The following is a 12,394-nucleotide window of genomic DNA, read 5'->3' as shown; positions in this document are numbered from 1 at the left end:
GAACGGTCGTGCGAAGCCACGTATAATACGTTTGTCATATCCCAGTTATTATGGTTTTGATAAATACAGACTATTGTGTACACTTGTGTTTTATTTAGATGTAGCATGATTAGAATGAAAGCTGGACAGATATAGTACATCGCCTAGTGCGAGAGACGTAAGATTCTCTTTTGAACAAACCTCGGAACAAAATAAAGGAGAAATGTAACGAAACGCCATCAATTGTATAGTTCTATTATTATTATTTGCATTTGAGAGGGTTCGAAGGGGAACTGATGTAGCCTGAATGGCCACTGTGACCTAGCTAGATCTATTGTGACCAAATCCCTAATATTTAAAACTCCGCTAGACCAATCCGTTCGATTAGATCGAGCGTCTTTTTTTGGAGGAAGCTCCATGACCTGGGGATCCGTTATTTGGCCCCCAGTGCTCGGCTTCTATGTATGAGAGCCTCACAGCTGCACAGCAGGTGTAAGTGCGTCTCATCCTCCTATATCCTCGTAAGGCCCAGATGCCTTTTAAAATCCAAATCCCATTGTTTAACTATTGTGTCTGGAAATCCGGGCCTTACGACTTAAACAGAATCTGCATAAAGGGGACTCGGTCAGCTCCATTCTATGTTGGTGCTTGTTGAGTCCGTGAGGGCCCTTATTAAGATCCCTAGTAAGAGTAAGAACCTCCGATGAAAATTTCTAAGAATAAGGTCTAATCAGTTGCTTTGAGTGATTCAGGCCAACTGAATTAGACCAAAATTCTACTTTATAGCTTATTACGAAAGAACAAAAACTACTGCCGATTCGATTTTTCGCAATGTAGTTAAAGAAACATGTACTTAGGTTTTTAATAATTTTAATAATTTATTTTCTATAAAAACAAACTTGTAAATGTGTTTTTTGTTGTGACAATCTAAATAATTTAGAGAAAAAAGTAGGCTTACCTACTGGAAAACAAAACAGAATAGTAGTTTTCGGAAAGTACAGAGTAAATTAGACCACACAAGTGGGGTGGTAAGTACCATTCTGTCTTTTTGAGAATCTGTCCTTATGATAATAAATCATATTTCATTAACAGCGTGTGTCGGAATGTTTCTTCATTATTTGTATTTTCCAAAGAGCAATTTCTTTTTTGACGTCACTTGTTGTATATTTGCCCCAGGGACCTTGGCTGCGTTTCCATTGTGCGTTAGGTGAGGGAGAGAGTGACAGAGCGTCCTCGTTTTTCGCTCTCTCGAACGCTGTGATCGGTCAAATCCGCATCTCCGCTCTTCTCCGCCCATCTCCGCGTCAGTAGAAACCCGGCCTTAACCCTTTCCGTAGTTAAAATACTCTCCTAACAGGCTGTATAAAGCTGGTATTGGGCGTGCCTTGTACCCACTGTCCGCGGATCTTCATCCTCGAGGCACACAACAGCACGCGAGGCGTTGTCGCCAGCGCGCGCCCTATCTTCGTGATGCTGTTGAAAACCTCTGAAGGACGGACTATCTGTTAAAAGACGTTGACATTGAAAGTCGTACTTACATATATATATATATATATATATGGTGTTAGTGACATCGTAACGAAAACTGAGGGATGATTCAGACCATGATTTTGAGTTGATATCAAGTGGAATTTTCCGTCGCAAAAGTATGGAACAGAAAATAATTAAAAAGAAATATCAACTCAGAATCATGGTCTGAACCATCCCGCTCAGTACTCGTTACGGTGTCACTAACACCTACTTGTATGGCTGGTATGGGGTGTAAGTGACATCGTAACGAATACTGAGAGGGACCAAGTGGAATTTTCCATCGCAAAAGTATAGAATTGAAAATAATTAAAAACAATGCTGCATTAGCAATAACTTACTCTTCCAAAAACCACATTCTTCAAGTCAAACTGCGGCAGTGGTTTGAACGTAATGTTGAACACGCCGCATATCTCATTGTCTGACGTCACTCGCATAGACAGTAAACCTGAAACATATCAGGGGGGTTAAAATGGCCACATTTCGACGTGGCCTTTTTTTTAACGTTCCTCTCAGATGACGCCCTGAGCCGAGGTTTGCGCCCAACTGGGCACCCTCAGGGCTAATTAGATAGATTTGCCGCAGATGGCATTAACTACTTGGGCGGACAAATGGGGAGCGCTGAAGGCTCTCACCCGGTTCAACGTTTAAGACAACAGATGGGCGCGAACCTTGGCTCAGGGCGTCGTCTGAGAGGAAAAATATTTGAAAGAATTAAACCACAGAATTAAACCTAGCGGGTCGATAGCGATAAGCGCTGATTGAGGGAAATTGTCGACCACGCCGGCGGGGTCGGTATCGGGAACTTGAAGTGTTTGGTGTCGCGAGCTGATTGGCTGCCTCTATGGCTAGAGTAATCGGGTCGTCGGGATCGTATATTACGTCCTTCGGACGCCGATACTTTTCAGTGCCGTCCCTAAGCGGGATGTATTGGGAAGCCGCAACTACCACGGGATTTGGGTGGTGCGGGGCAGAATCGAAAAAACTTTTTGAAGCAGACATCACACAATTCACACGAGAGAAGAGAAACAGAAGAATAGGAACATTACCGGGCATTGAATGCGAGAAGTGGTAGTTCTCAGCGCCGATGGGGTACCGGCGACCACTCTGCAGGTAGCAGCCGAAGCCGTTGTCGTGCACCACGTCGCCACCCGCCCAGTACAGGTGCGGCACTTTCCTGAGACACGAGTAAACCATGGACACCCCGCTTTAAACGCAATACAAACAATCTTTTCGAAAGCCTGTTTATTGACCCTTCTCAATTTGCACAGGTTATCACTTCCTCAGGGGGCATCACTAATAGGCACCTTATTATTTCAATGATTTAATGAGGGCCTTTCAGGTTACGTTCGCCAAAATCAATGTAGATGGCGCTGTACAGACTTAACTGCTGCTTGATACTTGGATAGAATGATGTTGCTAAGTACCTATATTTCTTCTCTTTATTTTGATCAGAATAATAATAGGTGGAAGATGTGCCTGGGTGTAATAAAAAGGGTAATCATTTATACCCAAAACAGAGACAAAAAAGAAAATCTGTACAGCGCCATCTATATTGTTTTTGAGGAACGAAGCCCGGAAAGTCTCTCATTACGTAAAATTTCAGAAAGCAAAACCATTGAACATTAATAATTTTATTTACATAACAAACAAAATACAAAACTAGAAAAAATAAATGACATTCAAAAATCAGTTTCTTTGCCTCGAAGTCGAAGGTGCGGTCGAACGCTCGCGTCTTTCTTCAGAAAATTGGTTGACAGCGAGACAGTACTTCTCGGAGTGATACGTCCTAGATATCTGAGACAGCAGGGGACTTCCGTGAGGAGAGTTCAGCCATAAAGAAGCGCTGCCCGTCTGCCCCACCATCGCTATGAACGCAATCAGCATCCTGGTATTCAGCAAGCCTCTTTGAATCTGCGGCTGTTTCAGCAGAGTTTGAAGGATCAGCCCATCCGGCAATCCACTGATCAGTTCAAAAATACTCGACCCTCTCTCCCCTATCAACCAGGACGCAGCCGCTGGTACGTTGCAGCCGGTAGTCCTCAACGCCTTATCGGCATCTTCGAACGAAAACCCGAGGTCTTTCAAAGCGGTTATCGCTTCTGGGTTCGGAGGTTCGGCGATCTTCGCGCGCCACGCTTTGAACTTCTCCAGAAACTTCTGCAGGTGCTCAGCGCGGCGGTACAAATCCCCTTCGGCGTCTTGTTTAGTTGCAGTAGACACATTGTCGGAGCCAAGGTCTGTACGGTTCAATCTAGCTGCGATTTCCTCTGGAGTTATGACCTGGATAACTGGAGGCATTGCTCTGTGCACTGGTTCATCTAATGCGGCAGATAGTTGTCCCAGAGTGTTCTCATAATTCCTACCAGCGGCTGCCAGTCTTGCTCCCGCTTCTATCAGGGATATTAGAATCTTCCTGAGCTCGTAGGACAACTCGTTAGTCGACAATAAAGACTGCAGGTTTGGCTGACGCATGGCGTTCGTAGGAGTGGGTAGGGAAGCGGTGGCAGCTGCAATGGTGCCTTGTAAGGGAGCTCTGACCGCTCCCAAGTCCCACAGAGTCCCAGCATCAGGCACCCTCCTTTCGACCAGCAGAAGCTCTTCTTGCATCATGACTTGTTCTTGGCCCAGGGTTAGGAAGTCATGGAGCGTGGTCATGTCGAACACGCGCACGATTTTGTACCGACTGGAACCATTCTCGCCGTTCGGGTAGAAATTATCTATCGCACGGTTCTTCACCTCTTCAATGAGCGTGTCTTCGGTGAAGTAAGCGGTGAACATCAACCCTTCAGGGCTGACTACTTTGACGAGGATCTCGTTGGAACCATTCGCCCCAGAATCCGCGACTAACATTCTGCAGTTTGGGGTACAACTCTATGACGTGCAGCTGGTATAGACATATGAGAGTGAGCAGGCTTGTGAAGAGTCCGATGAATATTAAAATCAATTTTAACATGATTTATGTGACATTTTCGGGGGTGATTGACAGTGATTGACGTAATTTTGACAAGGAAGTGATTAAGAGGGGTTTGTTTTTATATGATTTTAGAAAGGAGATTTTAGGGTTTAATTAAGTAGAATCTCTTTGAACAATTAGTCATGGCAATGATTGCTACTTGTCAACCTAGTCAAATGAGATACTTTTTTTACGACGCGTCAAAACGAAAGTTTTCTTTGGAGTTTGTATGGAAATACTGTCCTGTGACGTCATCAATAAAATCATTGTTACTTACTTAATTGATAAATAAAGTTCGAAAATAAGTCAAAAAGTAAAATGTCATTGATTTCTGATCATCTTAGATGATTGATCAACACTGTAGCGTAAAATGCACGCACCGGCCAGAATTCCCGGTATTACAAAACATAAACATAAACGTGTGTGTGTGTGTGTGAAAGACAGCGATCACCCCAGCCCTCCGATTAGTTATCTTGGGATCGGATGTAAAGAGTCCACTGGATGATCGCTGCCGTTCGTGTGAATGCGTGTGTGTTAGATGTTTTGAGTGGATTCTGTAATACGCTTATTTAAACCATGTTTGAAGTAAATTTTAGATAGCAAAAAGGGGTCACAATACGCAGTTATTAACAGAAAAGGAATTTTCACTAAGTAGTAGTTGTTACCTGTAAACGGCTTCGAGGTCCAGTGGTTGAGCGTTGTGCTCACGATCCAGAGGTCCCGGGTTCGAATCCCGGCAGGGACAAATCACATAAATCACTTTGAGATCCCTAGTTTGGTTAGAACATTACAGGCTGATCACCTGATTGTCCAAAAGTAAGATGATCCATGCTTCGGAGGGCACGTTGAGCCGTTGGTCCCGGTAACTATTGATGTAAGTACGTAGTCGTTACATGAGTCATGTCAGGGGCCTATGGCGGCTCAGTAATAACCCTGACACCAGGGTTGCTGGGGTTGGTAATCCACCTCACAACCCACAGGATAGAAGAAGATTACCTGTAAAAGTGTGTGCCAACGTAGGAGAACCCGCCCTCGTGTCCGACGAGCAGCTCGACGAACAAGCTCGCGGTGCGCGGGCACACGTCCGTAAACAGCTCCGCCTCCAGCTCGCCAATAGCTGCGCACCCTTCCACGCGCATTGTGAAGAATACTCTGCGAATTGTGGGTAAGTTGTTAAAGCGTAGACCATAGCTCTGTTTTGTTGATAAAATCCAGCCAATGGTGCTGTCATTTTCTTATCCACCGAAAAGGAAAGTTACGGATAATCGACAGGTATAAAAAAATGTAAAGGTTGCCTGGAAGAGATTGCTACTTAGCAATAAGGCCGCCTATTGTACTCATTTTATTTCTCTTTTGTTTTGTATTTTGTTTTTTCCTGTTTGTGCAATAAAGTATAAATTTGTTATGTTAATGTTATGTTAAAAGAATTGGTCTTTGATAGACAAGAATGGAGAATGCTACACCGACAAGAGCGTGACTCTTAAATTGATGATGCTTCGATGTGGCATTTTAACCCCCCAGAAAGAGAAAGAAGACTGTACCTCGGTCGCTTCACTCCCTCCGGCTTCACGAAGGCCGGATCTTCAATATCGTCCTGCGGTATCGGCGGGAACAACACGAACGGTTTTCGCGCGCGTTTTAGTATATCCACCCTGTTGCGCGCCCAGTCGCGTTGGAGAGACTCTGTTGGTACTACCTTGGGGCCCTGATGAAGGCATACCGTCTTCTATACAGGGTGTTAATGACCAGCCGAAGACATAATTACAATAGTTCTTATAACTTACATCTAAATAAATAAAGCATTGTTGCTATTTTTTTTTGACGTGACTTATTGTAGATTTGCCGCAGATGGCATTAACTACTTGGCCGGACAAATAGAGAGCGCTGCAGGCTCTCACCCGGTACAACGTTTAAAACAACAGGCCTGAGGGTGCCCAGTTGGGCGCGAACCTCGGCTCAGGACGTCGTCTGAGAGGAAAAATATTTGAAAGAATTAATCGACCCTAGTGGGTCGATAGCGATAAGCGCTGATTGAGGGAAGTCGTCGACCACGCCGGCGGGGTCGGTATCGGGGAAGCATTGTTGCAATTCGCCATTTCCGCATATAAAATTAAACAAATGTCAAATAGCAATGGCTTTCTTAGATGAATTGCTTCTATGTGGCCATTTTATCCCCCCTTATCTCTATCTGTGTTTATATTTGTATATTATAAGCTAATACGTTAACGGCCTCGGTGGTCCAGTGGTTTGAGCGTTGGGCTTACGATCCGGAGGTCCCGGGTTCAAATCCCGGTGGGGACTTATCACGATGTGATCCCTAGTTCGGTTAGGACATTACAGGCTGATCACCTGATTGTCCGAAAGTAAGATGATCCGTGCTTCGGAAGGCACGTTAAGCCGTTGGTCCCATTTGGGCTTTTGGCGGCTCAAAAGTAACCCTGACACCAGGATTGATGAGGTTGGTCATCCACCTCACATCCTATGAGAGAAAAGAAGAAGAAGCTAGGTTACACTTACTTGAGTAACAAGGCGTTTGTGCAAGAGTTTGTTCTCGAAGCGCACGTGTTTGCTGAACGCGACGCGGTTGTAGTAAAAGTGACGGAATGGCTGCGGCTCCACTCTCCACCAGCAGTCCACACGACCCTGGACATACACATATCTAGGAAGTGAGTAGAACGGAACGTAAGATTGATAGAAAGGAAGAGAGAATACGATGACAGACATTCTTCTTCAAAAAGACAAACAGCAAAGACTTGTCACTCAGATACATCAGCACGGGTCGAACTTAGGGTCGATATGCATATTAATTTATTCATTGCAAAATCACACGCAGTTAGGTGTTATATACATGGTATTAGGTACATGTAAGGGCACAGCAACGTAAGAGGTGACAGTAGCTTCATTATGACAATATTATGAAGTAACATAGAAAATTATGAATTACTTAATCAAGTTAAAGGTATTATACACATGCAAAATTTTATGAATTACTTAAACAAGTTAAAGGTATTATACACATGCAAAATTATTACCTGATGTATACAGCACGATTCGTAATGACCCTCGAAAACAACTTGTAGACATGGCTCAGAAGCGAGATAGGTCTGTAGTTCCTCAGTAGGGCTTTATCACCTTTCTTGAAGAACAAGATCACCTCGCTTCCGCTCCATGCCCTCGGCGTTTTGCCCTGAAATATGACGGAATTGAAGAGCCTTTGGAGGACTTTAAGTATTGGCGTTCCGCCCGCTCTCAATAGTTCTGCTGTGATTCCGTCATCTCCTGCCGCTTTGTTGTTTTTGAGTTGTTTGAGGGCCATCCTAATCTCGTACAGGCTGACGTCCGGGAATCGTCTCGCTTGCAGGTTTGACGACTTCCAGCCTCCCGAACAAGCCGGTTTCCGAAAAGGCTTTAGCACCATAGACCACATCCATACGCTGCGGCAGGTTATACAGAAGACCGAAGAGTATAATCTGCCACTTTGCTTGGCGTTTGTGGACTATGAGAAAGCCTTTGATTCGATCGAGACCTGGGCTGTGTTGCAGTCTCTTCAGAGGTGCCAAGTGGACCATAGGTACATCGAAGTGCTAAGGGACCTCTACCAAAATGCCACTATGTCAGTTCGAGTACAGAACCAGAGCTCTAATCCGATCCAACTGCAGCGAGGAGTGAGACAGGGAGATGTCATCTCTCCGAAACTGTTCACTGCTGCATTGGAGGATATTTTTAAGCTTCTGGACTGGAAAGGATTTGGCATCAACATCAACGGCGAGTACCTGACGCACCTTCGATTTGCCGATGATATAGTCCTAATGGCTGAGACCCTGGAAGACCTGAACACCATGCTCGAGCATCTCAGTAACGCATCCCAACGAGTGGGTCTTAGCATGAACATGGCAAAGACAAAAATTATGTCCAACGACCATGTCGCACCCACTCCAGTTCAGGTTGGGAACGTTACACTCGAAGTTGTAGACCAGTACATTTACCTAGGACAAATAATCCAGTTAGGTAAGTCCAACTTCGAGAAAGAGATCTCTCGTCGGATCCAACTCGGATGGGCAGCGTTCGGGAAGCTGCGGAATATCTTCTCGTCCAGAATACCTCAGTGTCTCAAGACGAAAGTCTTTGACCAGTGCGTGTTGCCAGTGATGACCTACGGCAGTGAGACGTGGCCGCTTACTATGGGTCTCGTGAGGAGGCTCGGTGTCGCTCAGCGGGCAATGGAGAGAGCTATGCTCGGTATTTCCCTGCTGGATCGAATCAGAAATGAGGAGATCCGCAGGAGAACTAAAGCCACCGACATAGCTCGGAGAATTGCAAAGCTGAAGTGGCAGTGGGCAGGACACATAGCGAGGAGAACCGATGGCCGATGGGGCGGAAAGGTTCTGGAGTGGCGACCACGTGTCGGACGACGCTCAGTGGGTAGGCCCGCTACAAGGTGGACCGACGATCTGGTGAAGGTCGCGGGAAGCCGCTGGATGCGGGCAGCGCAGGACCGATCGTCGTGGAGATCCTTGGGGGAGGCCTATGCCCAGCAGTGGGCGTCATACGGCTGATGATGATGATGATGATGTATACAGCACAGCACAGTCATTCCAAGGATGCAAATTTTATTAAGTACTTATTGAAAATTAAGTGAATTACTGACTAATGTATTTAATTACTTACTATTATTTGTCACATAAGTATACAAAAATCATTAAAACTGTACGTAAATCTTTTACTAAAAGTACAAAATTTCTTTGCAAAGTAAATTAGAAACATTGGACGTGGTTAATTAATTTTTTACGAAATGGCAACGCAGGGTCGGATGACGTCAGCTGGGCTAACCTTGAAATGCTAGCTGTCAGTTTTGTCTTCTTATACCATGATATTGCGTTGGTTTGAGATGACTAACTCACGCGAGCATAGTGCGTCTTCTTGAAGGCGATCAGCAATTGCAGGTTGTCGTACTGGGTCCTGAGGTGGCGCGCACGCCAGTCGGGGACCTTGATGTACAGCGGGCGCGCGGAGTAGCGTGGCGGAGAGCTGTCCACTTTGGCTCGAGCCCCCGGGTACTGCGGGGGGAGGAAACTGAGTTGTCATAGTCATAGTTATTTATTGATAATAATAAGGCCCGATCTCCCTATCCATCCATAGGGAAGGCCCGTGCCCCAGCAGTGGGGACGTTTAATAGGCTGGTGATGATGAATAATAATTACACGTCACAGATATTACAAAATTCAATTACATTCAACAAACAAACAGAGTACATTCGCGTGCCGAGCATCGTGTCCTCGTCTGTCACCTCTGCAACTGTACAACTCTCTATTGTTGAACTCATAAAGAGCAGTCTGGTATATTAGTAAGCACTGAAACGTCATTATTTTAAATTTTATAAAGTAAGGACGCGCAGGCACGTTGCTACGAACATGCGCAATAATTCGCACGGCTAGATTTTGTATACGAAAAGCACGCATTGAGCTGCGTTGAGTTGTTGAGTTGCGGCGCATTGGCGCTTCTGCACTGTAAAGTAGTCTTCTTCTTCTTGTCGTTTCGATGGCATTAGATTTCTTCAGCCCAGTATACTGGGCTGTAGTGAAATGTAAATAAATAATTAATAAAATAAATAAAATTTTACATGCCTGACGGTGCCTAGGTCGCAAACCTCGGATGCCGTCTCCCGCCAAGTAGTTAATGCCATCCGGCCAAGTAGTTAATGCCATCTGCGGCAAACCTACAATAATTCACGTCAAAAAAAAGATGCCGTCGAAGCTGACGCTTACGATTAAGAGATTCGGCTAGAGTGGCCATATTATTATTTTTTTGAAGTGATTTTAATGCAGTTTTCACTAACAGGGGGCTTAGCATCATAAGCATGCTTATGATTAATTTGTTGTAAAAGTCGACTGCATTCACTTCAATAGATGGTCTAGATGTGTACTACATACCATCACTGGAAAGGCAAAATTAAGACCATCATATTGAGAAAAACTATTAAAACTTTTTAAAAGAAGAAATAATCACTTAAGGTAGGTAAGTGCGACACCACATTAACAAATATAAAACGTATAAAGTAAGTAAAATATTTATTTCCCCTACAAATAACATTATACTATTTGTAGAGGCTGGAGCCTAAACTAGGATACCCTGTGTTATAGGTCTCCAGGCCTCCACCTCCAGGAATACCACGGAATAACACGTAAGTAAATTAAACAACTCACATTTCTTGTTCGATTAATGCTTCTATTGTACCTTGAATGTGATATATTAACAATTAGGAAACTTTATGTTCTATATACAGTTCTCAAAAGACATCAATCTGTTAAACCAGATCCCTCATATCTATTGAAAAGAATAAAAAGCAAAGTTATACAGGCTGCTAGGGTGAAAACTAGTTTTGCGAGACGACAATATGATAGACAATCTGCACACTTATATAACCAACTCAATGAAAAACTAGAAATCTACTTCTTATCTAAATTCGAATGTAGAAAAAAGATTACTGCATGGCTCAAATTATTAGATTATAAGGAAATAGAAAAGCTTTTCGAATACTTGGTATAACACTTATCCCTAATTAGTATTAGTGTAGAGGACCTAATTACTGTCCTTGACACACACATACACACACACAAACACACATACACACACGTTTGTTTTCATATTTTCTTTATTGTTTACTTATAATACGATGTAGGTATACTTCAGGCTTTTGGTACCAACAAGTACTTATGGATAAGGAGGAGCGTGACCTTCTGACACAGGTGTTTCACACTTACTAGGAGGTCACAACTGCAAATATTATTATGTACCATCTCTGTTCTATTTTTTTTTATTTTAATGCTTCGGTCAACCGTTCGTCGGTAAAAGAGGTTCGATACAAAGTTGACTCGAAAGAATGATCATGCGTTAAAAAGGGTTTCGAAAAATATTTCAGTCGAATAAGCATTCATCGAACTACTGACATTCGAACTAAAGTTACAAATCCCCCGTTGTGAGGGTAGTTACTTATAAAAAAAATCAGTCTTTGCACGACACACGTGTATCATTTAGCTCTCCTAATAATCATCACTACATGGTGGGGTTCGAACGCACACTCCCTCTCGGGAACCAGAGATTAATAAAAATAACTTACACAAGAAAGTACTTACTTACAAATAAATAGACAGTAAACATTACGGAAAATTGTAATTGAGTGTATGGACTGGTCGTAAATGGTGGTGGTTAAAGAACATTTTTCTAATTTAGATGACGTCAATGTAGGATTATGTCTAGCAATAGGTACATATCATATGCAGGCCGTGTGGCCTGCTTTTTTAGGACATTTTGGCGCAAATTTTCTTCTAATTATTTGTGGCTCTGCCTATTCCATATGGTCTTTCAGAGTAAGTTTTTGTATGTAGGTAACTTACCGGACATCGAGGCCTGTGTCGTTTCTTCTTTTCCTTTACAATATCAGCAATCGTTTCACTATCCGGCGGAGGTGACTTCGGCTTTGTACTTAACGAATGTTCAGATAATACCAATACTGACTGCGCTTTCTTCAGTATATTATCTAAAAGAGTCATCTTCAACGGGAATTTGTATAATTAAATCAAAATAAATCTCTCAATGCTGTTAAAAACATAATTATAGTGATTGATTGGGTTTTAAAATCTAGGTGGCCCGGTTTCGCCGCGTAAACACGAAAAAATGTTAAGTCTATGGTTTTGGAATGGGATCAGCGCCATCTATTATCGAGTAGCTGAAGTTTCATTATTTGAAAAGTCTGAGAATTTTTTTTTTAGATTATTGCAAATCTTACAAATATAACTGCCAGTGTCGCAGTAACAGAAAATAGAATGAGGAATAGAAGAACCGTTTTCTTTTTTAAAAAAATGAAAAACTGTTCTGGGCAAAGAACACGCTGTACGCAAGTCAATAGAATTACTTTATAAATCGCATAGCGTA

General features: G+C 43.2%; 1 protein-coding gene across 1 annotated transcript; it reads right to left on the bottom strand.

Annotated features, from left to right (window-relative positions):
- Nucleotides 1-1,026: 1,026 nt before the first annotated feature.
- Nucleotides 1,027-12,012, bottom strand: LOC126378759 (uncharacterized). Its single transcript, XM_050027141.1, has 8 exons — nt 11,857-12,012; nt 9,364-9,519; nt 6,980-7,105; nt 6,004-6,167; nt 5,459-5,614; nt 2,556-2,683; nt 1,848-1,954; nt 1,027-1,481 (listed from the first exon to the last, which is right to left on the bottom strand). Exons 1-8 carry the CDS (start codon nt 12,010-12,012, stop codon nt 1,317-1,319), a joined length of 1,158 nt encoding a protein of 385 aa, XP_049883098.1. The 3' UTR covers nt 1,027-1,316.
- Between the last annotated feature and the right edge of the window lie 382 nt (nt 12,013-12,394).

The sequence above is a fragment of the Pectinophora gossypiella genome, chromosome 27 (genome assembly GCF_024362695.1).
Source record: "Pectinophora gossypiella chromosome 27, ilPecGoss1.1, whole genome shotgun sequence".
Taxonomy (NCBI): domain Eukaryota; kingdom Metazoa; phylum Arthropoda; class Insecta; order Lepidoptera; family Gelechiidae; genus Pectinophora; species Pectinophora gossypiella.
The sequence above is the reverse complement of the archived record's forward strand: the minus strand, read 5'-3'. Positions and strand labels throughout refer to the sequence as shown.